At 33.4% G+C, this 15,593-nt stretch overlaps 2 protein-coding genes across 2 annotated transcripts in view; one reads left to right on the forward strand and one right to left on the reverse strand.

The window, feature by feature from the left end:
- LOC130447461 (Bardet-Biedl syndrome 4 protein) overlaps positions 1-15,593 on the forward strand; it is a 39,924-nt gene that overhangs the window by 6,179 nt on the left and 18,152 nt on the right. Inside the window, exons 4-5 of the mRNA XM_056784295.1 lie at positions 1,704-1,798; positions 3,889-4,051. Coding sequence (XP_056640273.1) covers positions 1,704-1,798; positions 3,889-4,051 — 258 coding nt within the window. The remainder of the gene's footprint in view (positions 1-1,703; positions 1,799-3,888; positions 4,052-15,593) is intronic.
- On the reverse strand, positions 12,520-13,395 carry LOC130447470 (alpha-soluble NSF attachment protein-like). The gene has a single exon (XM_056784308.1). The coding sequence runs from the start codon at positions 13,393-13,395 to the stop codon at positions 12,520-12,522; it is 876 nt and encodes a 291-aa protein (XP_056640286.1).

Genomic DNA, 15,593 nt, shown 5'->3' on the forward strand with positions numbered 1-15,593 from the left:
ACCGTGGAGCAGTGAGGAACCGACCTCAAAGGAGATTAAAATTTCCCCATCTTTAATTTCTTTACTTTCTAGGTAAATTCTAACGAATTATCTACTGAAAAACTCTTTGGTTGGATAGTTAGGTTTTTAAACTCATTTGATACAATCAACAATAAATTGTTGGATGCGTGATTTTAGAATTCCATAATAGCCGGACAGGGTCGGCTTGAGGACCTATTTCGCGAACTTTTTCGTAGCAATATGTATAGAAATGTGAATTTCTAATTACGCATACCTGCTAGTTAGTGAATAGTCCTTTGTAAAATCGGATTTTGATCGTTTTCCGAGATGAAAAGCATCCATTGTGAACTTTTCACGTACATAAGAGGGTGTTTTTACGGTTTACATATACGGTTCAACGAACTTTTTCAACAATTTTTTCAAACCATCAAGCTTCGCGAAATAGGCATTTGTTGCAACTATCACCATTTGTTTGGGAACAGAAGGTGTGGTCGGAGGAAGCCAGATCAGGTGGATATGGTGGATGAGGCAATTTATTCTAACACAGTTTGGTTAATTTTGGGTATGCGCATCATTGATGTGATGAAACAAAACTATTCTTCACAAAATGCGATGATTATACTGAAGGTCTGTCTTATAAGTCGGTTTTCATATGTGAAAATGTCTACGCTCCACTTTACATATGTCGTAATTTGTTGAAAACAGTCTCCAATTTTATGCTTCACGTTTTTTTAACATTCTCTCTTTCTAAATAGTATAGAGTACAACAAAATTTGAAATTCCTGTATTGTTAAGACATTATTGGAAATAAAAGTTTGAAACAGCTGTGAACCGAAAGATACAGTTAATAGGCGAACGGTAAGCCTTTTAATCTAATAACAGCATTTGCCGATTATCGAACTGCTTTGGATCTTTTAAAGATGCTCTACATCGCCAATATTCTTCAAATTTGAGAATGAAATATATAAACAAATTAATGGTAGTGCTATGGAAATATATGTAAGAGGATTTTGGCAAATGCGCTAATTATACGGCGGCTAATTCCATGTATTATTTTAGTTCAGATATTTTTTGGTACCTGTTTACATTATGTTGTATCTGTTTTTGTAAAAACAATTTATTCGAAGGCTTTTTTTGTTTATTTACGAGGTCCTAGAGATCTCAAAATATCTGATAATGAATAGTGAAAAACCAAGTGCTGTAGTGAAATAAATTAGATATGTGAATGTTTAGTGTATAAAGTGTATAAATTCACTCCTCCGCTTCGTACTTGAAAAAACTGTATAAATAAATAAGAAGATTATAACAATAAATTCAATTATAAAAATTCAAAATTAGAACGGAGTTAAACACAAAAAAGAGAATTTTTATAAATGGTTCACATAGAAAAAAGATAGTTTAAGTAAAATTTGTAGTTCCATTTTATAAATTTTTTTTATAAATTATCAATTAAATAATTTGTGGCTGCTACGGGTAGATCGAAATATCAATTTTTAGCTGTTTTGTATCACTAATTTTCTAGCAGAAGAGAACTAAAACAGGAATGTTTGTCAAGAAAAACATAAAAAATGGTCTAAGAGCTGAAAAGTTAGAAAAACTTTCATATTATTTCTGTAACTCACCATCCTAACGAAAACTTTCGACTTCACTTTTTACTTTTTAGTGTACATAAGTACAGTTTATTTATATAGTATCCATTATAGATTTGCAATGAAAAGATATAAGTTAGCTATGGAAGTATATTTGGAAGCTGAACGTTTTTTAAATCATCCGGATTGGCACGTTTACTATTATCTAGGTAAAAATTAGAGAATTTTTAGTCTATTTAGTTATTATTATTTCATAACTTCGTATCTTGTATCAAAAACTCCCGACATCTTTTGGCTCATGTTTTGAGAAACCACACTTATGACTTTTAGAAAAAGTTTCATTTAAGTTTTGAGTAGAATAAACACAAAAAGAACATTATTAGAAATTATTGTCAGATAAATATATACTGAATACACTGTTCACGCTACCACTATACCAACACTCACAATTACACTGTCTGACGCGCGTTTCGATAACAAAGTTATCATTTTCAGGGATTGAAGGTAAACTAATACTTATTTACTTGACTTACCTGTTTTATACTAAATTTTTCCACTAATAAAATTTCTCCCGCAAAAAGTTAATTTCAGCGGGAAAACCACCTTGGCGCCAATCTTCAAATTTATTCTTTAGCTATGGCAATTAATTATTTGATGCATTTTCTAACAATTTTACATTATTAATATTTATGTAATGATTGTGACTGTCAGAATAGTATATATGAAATTAGATTTAGTGATTGTGACGGGAAGTATATTGGGCAGACCAAGAGATCCGTTGTTGTCCGGTTTAAAGAGCACATAGTATTATTTAGAGTATTTCTGATCACGCTGCCAGTCTCAATCATGACGTAAATATTGATAATATAAAATTGTTAGAAAATGTATCCAATAATTAATTGCCATTAAGAAGGGTTATTGGTGGCAAAAATTAGTATAGAGTAGGTAAGTTAAGTTAATAGGTTTTAGATCATCTTCAGTTTCTGTAGACAGTAACTTGGTTATCGAAACGCGCGTCAGACTGTGAGTGTTGGTGTAGTGGTTGTGTAAACAGTATGTTCAGTATGAACCGTTTCAAAAACTCCCATTAATAACGAACCTAACCGGTTTTTTGAATACGCTAGCTGTCGAAAATACTAAATAGATGGATAGAGAATCGAATTTGGAGAAAAAATTTTGTATCCAAAACTTACCCTCAGAATGAGAATGAGAAAGAGCCTCGAATATGAGACCTCCAAAAAAAAATACCTACGAGTGAACGCCGTCAGAAAAAAAATATGACAATTACTCCCTCCGCCCCCTACAGGGCGTAACTGAACTCTACGTTTTTATTATTTGAGCTAGCGAGAAGTTGTCCATTTTTTTATTCGAAAATAACCACAATCTCATGGAAGAAATTTGAGGGGATACATGGAGGGAAATTCGTGGGAGAAAGTTCTGAATAGGGTTGGAAAATTTGGTTACTCCGTCATTTTGGGACGTCGCTATGCCAGCGCGAATCGTCTTGACATAACCTAGTAATTGATGTGGAAACACTAAATTTCCCCCACTTTGGGTGGCGTCCAGGAACCGCTAAATATTGAGCTTGAAGCAATAATTTTTAGAAATTTTTATGATTTTGAGTGAATTAATTGAATTAGTTTCGAAATATTTTTGGGTCTCCCCCACTAACCCATCGATAGTGGCCCCGATTTGCACCGGGGGGCTCGTAGTAGTGTTGTTAGGTGTATGCCCATTTTGTATATAGCTACCGAGGTGAGGAAATAATTCTAAACTCAAAATTTGGCGCTACATGTAACGCCATATTTTGGCTTCGATGGGTAAAGTTAATTTTATCAATCGATAGAGGAGAAAGATAGATTTTTTTGGTCATATACAAAGTGGTTACAAGAAGGATAATCAGGATAATCATGTGTGATGGGGACAATATCTATAAGATTTAATTTCTGGTATCTTGTACATTTTCCGTATCTCGCATATTAAAAAAGTTATGTTATCTAAACGTAAACGTAGTTGGAGCGTTGTCTGTAGTTTTTTGCAGTAATTCATTTTTTGTCAGTTTCTCTAAAATAAATGTTGCAATGTTACATTAGGCTTCGAATGTAATTTATCGAAAACAATAAGTGTAAAAGCCAAAGTGCATTTAGAAAGTTTAAACTTAAGATCGTTGAAGTAACGAAAATGGTGACTTAAAAAAGTCGCTTTAATTTAAGTAAGTTAGTAACCGAAATTTATGTTTTGCAAATATACTTTTCATGAATATGATTTTTTGGGAACAATTAGCCGAGTGTGTTTTCAGGACAATGCTTATTGAAATTGGGAGATATGCACAAAGCTCAAGAGTATGCTCAGAAGGCGGTTCAAGTTGGAAAACATGAACTTTGTTACGAGCTCTTGATAAAAATATTGATGTTACAAAATGAAATAAAATCAGCTGTGGCTGTTTCAAACGCAGCAGTAGAGTGAGTATTAATTTATTTTTTATAATTTTCTGAGAAAACAAGGTAAATATAAGAAAAAGTTCATTTATAAATTCCCTAGAGCTTAAAATATTTCCGCAAATTTACGTAGATTAATTCAAATTCGTAGGAGATTCGGTTCGAAAATTTTATACTGTCAAACAAAGGAAATTATTACTTATGTGATAAGACATTTGATTGGCTTAAAATGACAGCTATGAAATTTACAACATGATTATTAAAAAATTTACACTTCCATACCATATACAATTATAAAATGATTAGATAATGTGAAGATCCGCTTGTTGACTTTGTAACAAAAGGTCTGATGTTCCCTAAAAAATTTCTAATCTAGAACAGAATATATAAGACGGATACAGAAAAGCGTTCATGGCAAGCAAGGTTACTAGAATAGAAGGTTTGTGACAATAACAAGATGTGCAGTAGACAAGTGACGTCACCGGTTCTTCACAACTGTGAGAACGGCAACAAGTCTCAATAAATTCGTTAGCTAGAAATATATTCGTTTGTATATCCAGATCAGCAAGAGATAACAAACATCCTTATAACTCGAACAAAATGTTAGTGAGCTTCTGTTTGACATAAAAATATAAACAAAAATGTAAACATAATGACGTAGCTGGTGTTCTAACAGCTGATCGTTTGTTTACAAAAACATGCGCATGTCACAAACCCTCTGTTATTCTAGTAACCTTGATGGCACGTAGTTGACATGAAAGAGTCTGATGACAGATGACGCACAAGTTCGTTGGGACCGAATGACGGTCTGATGATGGATGGTGACATATGACGCACGTATAGCACAAGATGCTGATGACAGATGGTTTTAGCACTACATGGGGTGCATTCCACTAAGCGTTCACAGCACCTGAAATTCTTGTTTGGTTCACTAAGATCGTTGTGCTCGCGGCTAGAACGTCACTTACGACGTTATGACTGCAACGCAGATTGCAACCATGAGAATCCATCTCATTATTTGATGTCGTGTGGGATATTATAAGTACTTTTGAAGCATTCTTTTGACGCACCACCAAATATTTTACTATAATCGCGGAAGAAATTCAATGAATCAGTTAAGCATTCCACTAAAAAATTCAATAAATTACACATTATATTAAAGTCCTAAATCTTCTCGCTTCATTTTATCCGTTTTCCCATTCCTTAATATTTATCTCAAAACGCCTCGTAAATAACATTTGGACTAAGTGGAACGGGAATAATCGTGGTCGTGAAGAAAGTTCTAGTTTGATTTTATTCTTATTTTGATGTTCATGATGTCTATGTCTATATCATATTTTGATAAATACTTAAAGAAAAGTTGAAACGTCAATTTTTATTTATCTTTTAAAAATTACCAAAAAACTAATTTTTTAACAGCAGATAGGTACCTAAAATCAAGAACATTTAGAAACATAAATATATTTTATCTTATCAAGAATAAAAATGGATGTTTTTTTTGTATTCTATAAATTCAATAAATGAATACGCAATTTGTTGATTTTCAATTAATGTTATCATCCTGTTGCGATATTTTAAAGTGTAGAGAAACGTCGACAGCTTTTTTTTTCGATCCTGAGAGACATTGATTTACTGTAAGCGATTTAAATTTACTGTAATTAATACCTGCAATTCCTGCGATGTGTCAATGACCAAAGCAGTCGAGACACATTAATCTTAATAAAATAAAATACTAATTGTCGCTTCCAATATTGGCAACAAGTCTATAAATTTTCATTTTTCTGTAATCTGTTATCTGCGTAACCAGCCATTCGTAATAATTTTATTTTATTTGTTTGCGCCAAATAGATTTTTCCAGAATGTATCTTCGAGACAAAAAAAGGAAAATCGAACAAAAAGGTTCGATACAAGCAGTTGCAACCACCATAAATACATCAAAGTCAAAATAATAGTATATTGGATAAATAGAGATGAACGTGTCAAAATAAAAATTTTATAAACATCTGGAGATCTATTTTTTAAAATAATATCGGAGCAACATATTATAATAACAGGAATTCATACGCCGCAGTTTCAAATTTTGAAATACCATTCAATTTTTTTAAAAATCTTGAGGCATTTGGTATTTTATTTTTAATTCCACATAATCAAAAAATGATATGTTCACCACTTCACTTGCTTGCTCTGTTTATTTTTGCTTCTTTATTCGGTTTGATTTAGTGTTTTAACGACAAATACCTCGTATTGTTTAATTTCGAATATACAGTGTTATCTACTACCACATACCAAAAGACCGAAATTTTAAGATTGCAAAGTTGGTGTTTCTGATATAAGATATTTCGAGTTTTTTTTTATATTTAGTGCTTATAAAATTTTTATAAAGTTTTTTTTTTGATGATTTCTGAATTTGATGTTTCAACTATTTTCAATCTTTTTGGGAGCATAATCCTAGCCATTTCAGTAAAAATTCCTATTTTATGTTTACTTGGCAACGAATGCAAGTGAAAATAATTTTGTTAGAATATTTTGTACATTCATGCTAGAGCATAAGTTTCTTTTTTCCCTGATCTGTTCAATCTCTCAGCTTAGTACTGTTCTGATACGTATTCCCCTTTTTTATTTAATTTTTCAACAGTTTTGGAGCTGCTTAGTTCAGTTAAGAGTTATAATTCTTCAAATATTAATTGCACAGTATGAAAATCCTTGCCGACAATTTTGCTTGATTTACTATAGGCGTAGATACCTTATTTTATAAATATAATATTTTTATAAATACTTTTAAAATTATGTATATCTTATGCGATTCATTGAAAGGCAATCGATTCATTATAAATTGGACGGCAGTATACGCCGTTATTTAGACAGGTGCACTTAATTGTAGTCCTACTTGGAACTTGGAAATAAATTATTATTACAACTAGTTTTTTTGCTCCAACTGAATGTTAAATTATAAAACGTAAATAGACGAGTAAAATGTACCCACCTGTAAAGGCGTTTGGCTTAAACAGGGTACCAGACGGTACCATTATTTAAAGAACGCTATATTTCTATTTATTTGAAGAAATTTATAAATTAAATTAACCGACCGAGCCACGCCAATGTTTATCGCAGACTTTCTTGCAGGAATATATCTATGAAATTGTGTACATACGGCTTCAGCGAATAGAAATGCATTTATGTTTACGATTCGATGTTTTCATTGGTAAACAGTGGAGATGATGAGTCCACTGGACTGACGATGTTTAGATGTTTACCGTATTTTATACAGGTAGTAAACATTATTTTTTATTTCTCAATTTGGTATGAGTGCCGTGCGTATTTATGAAACATTGATTGTTCCTTGCATAACTGTCTTCTGTAATTGATATTGGAAGAACTATACGAACAACCTGGCATTGTCCAGCCAAGTCTCTTATCAGTAAAATATATATATGCGGACTATATCTGCAAAGGAATTGCGGTAATGGCAGGACTGGCTCCTATGGCGATTAAAAGAGAGGTACGACGAGTGTCGAAGGTTGACCCAAGAACAAATCTTATCCAGAGGTAGCAAGTGAAATGGGACAACAGAACATATGCCGATAGACCCACCGACTAATTCCTATTATCGAAGTCTAGGTGAACAGAAGGGAAGCTGGGGAAACTGACTATCTCTTAACACAAGGACTCACAGGCGATGGATGCTTTCGGAGGTACCTTTAAACCAGGCGCAAATTAGACACTCCTAAATGCACGTACTGCACTGAAGAAGACGATGCAGAGCATATACTGTACCACTGTTTCAGAGGGGAAGAAGTGTATAACCAGTAACGTGGACGAAGTTTCAATATTGCCAACGAGATAGAATGCTTGTTAGAATCAGAGGAGTCCTGGAAGTACATCTATGAATCAATAAGGGCTACAATAGAAACCAAAGAGAAAGAGAGTAGGAACTAGACGTAACGAAGTCTGTGAAGGATATTCGCAGTTACAAAAATTTGAATTATTTAGCTTATTAATAAATTAAACAAATTTGATATACATACCTACCACTAATGTAAGTACTTTCATACTGTTTTCATAAATTACTGAAAAAACACTTAAATCTGATTTAATAGCGTTATCCTTGCGAAAGGTACATCTTATATGATAGTTTCGAGATGTCTAGATAACCTAGTCTATTTACTATACAAGGTGATATGTAATAATAATATTTTCATTAGTTTCTTACTTCTTAGATTCTTTTATACGCTTTTGTCCCTAAATTGTACCGACTTTAGGTTTCTTCTGATTGATCATTAGTTTCCAAAATTGGAATAGATGATAATGTCAAATTTTCACCTGTTTTTAAAACTAATTTTCAGAAAAGACAGACAGACAGAAAAAGAAAAGATCTAAAATCAAGACAATTTAGCAACAAAAGAATAATATACGTATATAAAAGAGTGATTCATTTCCGACAAAAAAAATTCTCACCAAGTTTGTCCTCTTGATATTAATTTTCAGTTCTTTGTATTTAAATATAAAGTTTTACCTTCTAAAATGCATGTGAGTATATTATATAACGAGTTTGGAAAGAGGTACATTTCGCACTTGTTATTGCGTAGCGGCGAGGTGAAGAGTGCGAAATACACTTCAGAGAAAGAAAGAAAGTCCATCAATTAATAATCGTTTATAATATCCATTACCGCGACCAAAATAGAGAATTTCACTAGTTTAGTATTCTTATTTGCATTAAATGATAGATCTTGTTTGGTTTTGGCTGCTCATAGTGGTGATTAAAGGTATTATTTACGATTTTTGGTTTAGTGCTTTGTTTTTATCATTATTATTTATTTAAATTTATAAAATGTCTTTTCGACAGCTTGACTCGTTTCTAAAAGAATTGCAGAATATTATTTCTTCAATAGCATCTGTAATAACATTATTTCATATTTTATCGTATTTTTGTAGTTTCCGACGATTTCCCTTGTGCACGATTCAGATCGTAAAAACTTGAAAAATTCCGATCTTTCAATTTGAAAACTTTTTTAAAATTTATTGAAGCTTTGTTAAAACTCATATTTTACTCAAGTTTACTGGTCTAAAGGTAAATGACACGAAATGGAATTTTCACGAAGCTGATTTGAGTGCAATGTGCATAAGAGGATGAGGAAAGTTCGAGAAAACTTATAAATGATACAGGAGAGTTGACGAAACGTATTTATGACAGGAAAGACAGTCTACTACCTATTCAAGCTTTCAGATTTATTGACGATGATTTCACAAAAAGCTATAGTAAAATGGCAGATGAGTCAAGTCGAGAAGAACTAGTTTTTCCACTAATTAGAGTTCAATAAACTTTTGTTTTTGCATGAATGTATAAAAAAGAGGTGTTGCATATTATTAAAGATAAAAACGCCTATAATCTCCTTCAATATGTTAGATAAGGCTAATCCGCTCAAATTCAATATCAGACATCTTAAGAGAAATCTTTGAACTATAGGAATTCTGTTAAGAATGGAAGAGAAGATTCAAGCAGACTCTAGTGAAAAAACTATGAAAAAGTCGCAGCTCCCATGTCGGAACTAATTTCGTTAGCTGCTCAATACTTTTGTATCAAAAGGTATCATGAACAATAACCATAGTAATAAAGATAATATAGAAAGTCATCAAAATATGGGTGATACCAAGGATTTCTTGGCTAGAAAAAAAACTCCAAACTAGTGTTGAAAGGAATGAAGAAGGACTTGAATTTTATGAAAACCACCAGAAGAACTAAATAAAAGTACTTGAACATATTATGAAAAATCACAATAGAGACTATGATAGAAGGGGAACCACCCAAAAAAATAATATGATGGCTTAAAACTTAACGATTCTATGAAAATTGAGCGAAAAATTAGAAACTTCAAGAATTTTTAACTATCTTTAGGGTTTAAGAACATCAAATACAATTTTGCAAATCAACGAAGAAATGTACTATGAAGCATAAATTTTAATTGAAGATATGTGTTTGATGCATACCAACAAATTATTAATAAAATTAGGAATGACAACGAAATCCAATATAATTCCGAGGCATTAGAAGACACTGTTTTAAAAAACGTTCTTATTTTGAACGAGCAACAAAAATATGCCTACGGTACGCTAATGAAAGTAGTGAACGATGAAACAGGCGGATTTTTTTCCTTAGATGCTCCCGGTGGAACAGAGAAAACGTTTTTAATATCATTTATTTGATCAGGTATTGCAGCTAAGTTGCTTGAAGGCGGTTCAACAGCACATTCCGCATTGAAGTTGCCATTGAACATGAAACTTACCTTACCAACTTGTAACCATTCGAGAAATTCTGCACTAGCCAAAGTGTTGCCGCAGAGCAAATTAATGGTTTGGAATGAGTATACGATGGCACACAAAAAAATATTCAGAAGTATCAGACCGCACGTTGCAAGGTTTACGAAATAATCAGAACCGGTTTGGTGGGGATTCTATTGGCAGGTGATTTTCGCTACATTACCAGTAATATCACGATTAACGCCAGTCAACGAACTTAACGTATACTAAAAGTGTGTGAAAAAGAGTGATGAAAATAAAAGATTTATAGCAGAATCTACAAAATTTAAAGAGGCAATTTTGTTGAAACCCTTGGCAGTCGATTCTATATTCACATCTTTTGGTGATTCAAAGCAGTCTGAATATGCCAAGGGACTTATCTAATTACTGCAAAGAATTATACAGTCAACGAACTTAACGTATGCTAAAAGTCATAAATTTCATGGAAACCTGTTAACACATTGACTAAATATACTTCCTATCAATTTAGGTCACTTCATGGAAACAAAGCCCAAGCTCATCAAGAAGGTTTTCTCCAACATTGCTCGAAATTACAAAGATACTGTATGGTTGAGTGAAAGAGTTACATTGGCCGTAAAAAACGATGATGTCAACGAAATGAATTTTCATTTTCAAAATAAGATAGCTGACGATTTAATGGCATAGATACAAATCGATCATTTCTCTTACTAACCAATATGATGTTGGCATCCGACTTGCTATACCGATACCTTTCGATTCGCAATTTCCAGTGTGTTTAGCATTTGGTTATAGCTAAGTGTTTGTTAAATTAATCTTTAAAATCCATATTTTTCACTTGGCCAGTTATAACTCGTCTGTTGTGTCCGAATACCCTCAAAACTATTTTAATCAAGAAAAAAATAATAAAAAATTCGAATTCAATATTTATAGTTAAGACGGAACAACGTCTGTCGAGTTCTGCTAGTTATCTAGAATTCTAAAATTCGTCAAGAAAAAACAGTTCATTGAATTTTTTGGTTCTTATAGGGTAAGTTTGAAATTGATGAGGTACGTCCAAAATACACGCTGGTTTTCTGAGTTATGAAGCTGGGATAGGCATAATAGTATACGCATAGGCGTAATAGTAACTAGGACATTCTGGTTTTAGCTGCTTGTTCTGTTTATTGTTGTTCCTCTATTCAGCGTGATTTAGTTTTTAACAATGAATAGCGAGGAGTTGATCTCATAAATTTATCCTAAATTTCCAATATAAACTATTTTGAATGCGAAAAAATTGTTTGTACACCTTGTACTTTTCAAATTCTTCATAGATAGTGACTTGGTTTAGGAATATTTTTAACATACCAATCGGCCTGTTATATAGCTATTTCCAGTATATGGAAGAAATTAACCTCCGATCGCTCCGTGCAGACGCTACGCGGGCAGAAGAAAGCGGGCATGCGCTGTAAGCGACTGCGAAGCTCTCGCACCACACACTCCGCCGTTGTTGACATTCAGGCGTCAGTCGGTGTTCTCCTACAGATACGTAAAGTGTGAATTGCGAAATGTGATTCGTTTTCTACAGGCTGAAGGCGATAGTGGTGCAGAAATATATAGGATAATGAGTCGTATGTAAGGGGAAAACTTCATGTCTGATGGTGTCGAAAGTTTACAGATGACCGTAATGATGTGCATGATGAAGGGGGCCAAACACGCAAATCTGTCGTTTCAGATGATCTGTTTCAACGAATTGTTGTAATTTGTTAAAAGAAATCCGCAGATTCACCATTACTGCTTTGTCTACGGAATTTCCAGACGTTTCAAGGTCTGTTTTGTACTCTATTGTTAATAAACGGTTAGGCTACATTGGCTACAATTCAAAAGGAGCGTCTGTTATGATAAAGGGCTTGCATATTGGTCACATATAACCTGCCGCTTGCAACCAGTCCGCGCGGCCCTAAGAATTTCTCTCTATCTGCTTTCACCTGCATGCACCTTAAACATAATCATACTCGTATCTATTATGAGGTGATTGAAAAGTTTTGTATTTCAAGTGATAATTAGTGTGGAAGATGTTGTTTCAAAAAAAACACATGGCACATAAGCTTCGTTATTATTTGCAGTTAGATTCAGTTAAAGTTCTCGAGGCGTACGTAATGTAATATCAAATGTAATGTGGTTATAAAAGTTTAATAAATTTCTTTTATATTTTGCGAATAGCATCTGTAGAAAATACGTTAACGTAAATCAGGACTGTCGAAAAGTTGCTTCTTAATTCGCAGAAGAATTGATATATGCCACTGATCAAGTCGAGAAACGGAATCATACTCTTTTATTGAAACGCTAAATCCTTCTTCATTTTCTTCTTCAATGTGACGAATAAGAGTTGTTAAAAATTTATATTCTCGAGATTCATGGAAGGAAGGACATTTTTTCACATAACTTTCTAGCGCTTGTTGTGTATTAAATACATCGATACACAAATGACAAAGCGCAGCTTTAAACAGAGATTCTTTTGCACTGTATTGTAATAAAGCATTTCCTAGTGCTAAATAAGCTACTTCTTGGTATACTTGTACAGCCTTTTCGTAATTTCCAAAATGTGCCGCGTATTGTGCTACTTTCAAAAGACATTTATTGGCCGAAGAATTATTATCTTCTCCTCTATAGTAATCAGCAGCTTGCTCGTAATACTGCATGGCGAGTTCAAGATCGACGATCTCACGCTCATACAATTCTGCAATTGTATGATAGTGTTTGGCTGCTATAGCAAATCGTCCCATCTCTGTATATATCTCTATAGCTTTTATGAAACAATTAATAGCGTCTAGAACATCATTTTTTTTATAGCAGTTCGCAGCATCAACATAACCTATAGCGGCATCGTATCGGTCTCCGTTTTTAGCAGATAACTTCGCTACTTCGACAAAAGCTTTACCAGCAGCACTCCAGTTTTTCGCCATTTTGAACAGAATTGCAGCTGTTCGGTAACATTCTAATGCTTCATCTTTCTTTTTAGAACTACCGAAAAGGTAACTGAATAATCCTCTTGAAGTCACTTTCTTTTCGGCTTCGGCGATCAATTCTTCAGCTTTTTTTGTGTTTGAAGACATAATCTGTTGATTTCGCAATATTTCTACTGATTTACATTTAAATTATTTATACTTTTCGAAGTTAGATTATTCAAGAATTATTATGAATTGAAAGTTCAGCAACATTTCAGTAATTAGGTTGTAATGACACGACTTTTGACAGTATCTTAAATCAGACTTGAAGTGACATATGATAAAGACAGTTCAAGATATCTGTTTAAAAGTCATCCAGCAACGTCGCTTTTATCAGAAAGTTGATTTTACGTTGATATACCATTTATTTTGTGAAAACTGTTCTTTTGAAATGAAATTAATTGATTTGAGTTCTATTCAGACAATTTTATTAAGGTTAGTTTAGTGCCTAAATCGGCCGTTAGTTGTTGTCTGAGTTACCAGGAGCCTGATTTGCTTAATCATATTCACATCGAAAGAGTACGGACTCTTTTCTCCTATAAAATTTCATATAAACCTGTTTAAATTTTGCGTAAAACGAAAAGCCATCAAAATTTAGTGCTTACAGTGGAATTATTAAAATGTGTAAAAAAGAGTGATGACAATAAAAAATTCACAAGTCTACAAAAGTTAATGAGGCAACTCTGTGGAAATGGTTGGCAGTCGATTCTATATTCACATCTCTTGGTGATTCACAGCAGTCTGGATATGCAAAGGGACTTATCTAATTACTGCAAAGAATCATATAGTAGTTCTCTTGTGCTAGCACTCCAATGTTTGCGTGAAACTGTTCTCGAATTAAAAATTCAGGATTCTTTCTTGAATATATTGACCATTTTAAAGAAAATTGAGATCAACTTTTCGAGCTTACCACCACAATAGTCATTGATTGCAGCTTTTTGATAGAAGATTACAGAGCTACGGAAAGTGATGTTTTTGGTGGATTAATCGGCAAAGCATTTTTGGAAGTGGTTTCATTTGGACAAGCCGTTAATATTTTTCGATTCTATAGAGGTTGGATCTAAAAGTAGATTGTGCACCAGGGACGACAAAGATGAAACAGCTTTCTATAAACTAATGAAATTGCCAACCTGCCAACTATTTCGAAACCTTCAATTCAATCAACTTCTCAACAATACTTGACTATGTTTATATCTCCAATATTTTCCGTATCACTAGTGATAATGAAGCCACTTTCTAATGGAGAAATGAAGAGGAAAAACTGAAGAAAAATGTTCATTCATACTTAACAAAAGTCATCTAGAACATTAACTGGCGAGCAAATGAAGCTATAACAAAAAAACTCACAGCAGTAGATTATTTAAAAACCACCATATTTTATAAGGATACAAAGTTTTTTAAGATTTGAGGTTTTAAAATAGAATCTACAGAATTTGAAAGTAAATGAAAAGCTGAAAGAAAAATATAATATGATTAAAATAGAAAATAAAAATAATATTCTTACCATCAAGAACACTGTTGACACTAACACATTCCCTGCTGGTTTTGAGCTAACTGGGGAGCTAGTCCCCTGAAACTTGTAATTATAGGTGGTATAATTGGCGAGAGGGGTAATAAATGTGTGGGTATCGGCTTTTCGGGGGGTTTTAGAGGAAATATTGTTGTTGGCCGGAGCGAAGTGGATGATGAAGGTGTTTCCAAGTTGCCGGAAATCTCTGGTATCGTCCCTTGTATTCAGATAGGTTTGGACATTTCTCTATTTCGATAGCTTCTCGAATAACCCTGGACTGGAAGGAGCGAAGTAGGGCGATAGTTGTGGTTCTATTGAAATCGATTGTATGTCCAGTATGGATATGATGCTGGGCAAGGGTGGAGGAACTGTCAGAATTAGTAACCAACAACAAGTGTTCGTTGGCTCTAACGGAAGTACGTCGATTTGTCTGGCCAATATAGGAACGCGGGCAATCCAAGCAGAGGATTTCATACACTCTATGTTGTTCATTGGATACTTTGTCTGATTAGATGGGATAGTTTCTGATTGGATTTGAAGGTTGAGCGAATACCGTGAGATTCTGCAAATTTTGTCTGTTACACCTGAGATGTAAGGAAAGGATACCCACAGTTGACCTTTCAAACCAGTGGAGGAGGATGGAAGAGTTGGAGATGAAAATTTATGGATGCTCCTAGAAATTTGGGATTTGTTGTAACCGTTCCGAATCAATGTCTGTCTCAAAAAATTGCAATTCAACCGTTTATTATCCAGCAGATAAAAAAAGAAAAACAAGATGACAGCGTCCGAGAAATTA

Source organism: Diorhabda sublineata, chromosome 1 (assembly GCF_026230105.1).
Source record: "Diorhabda sublineata isolate icDioSubl1.1 chromosome 1, icDioSubl1.1, whole genome shotgun sequence".
NCBI classification, from domain to species: domain Eukaryota; kingdom Metazoa; phylum Arthropoda; class Insecta; order Coleoptera; family Chrysomelidae; genus Diorhabda; species Diorhabda sublineata.

Coding starts and splice junctions, on each gene's coding strand:
- LOC130447470 (XM_056784308.1), bottom strand. CDS start 13,395: ATGTCTTCAAACACAAAAAAAGCTGAAGAATTGATCGCCGAAGCCGAA.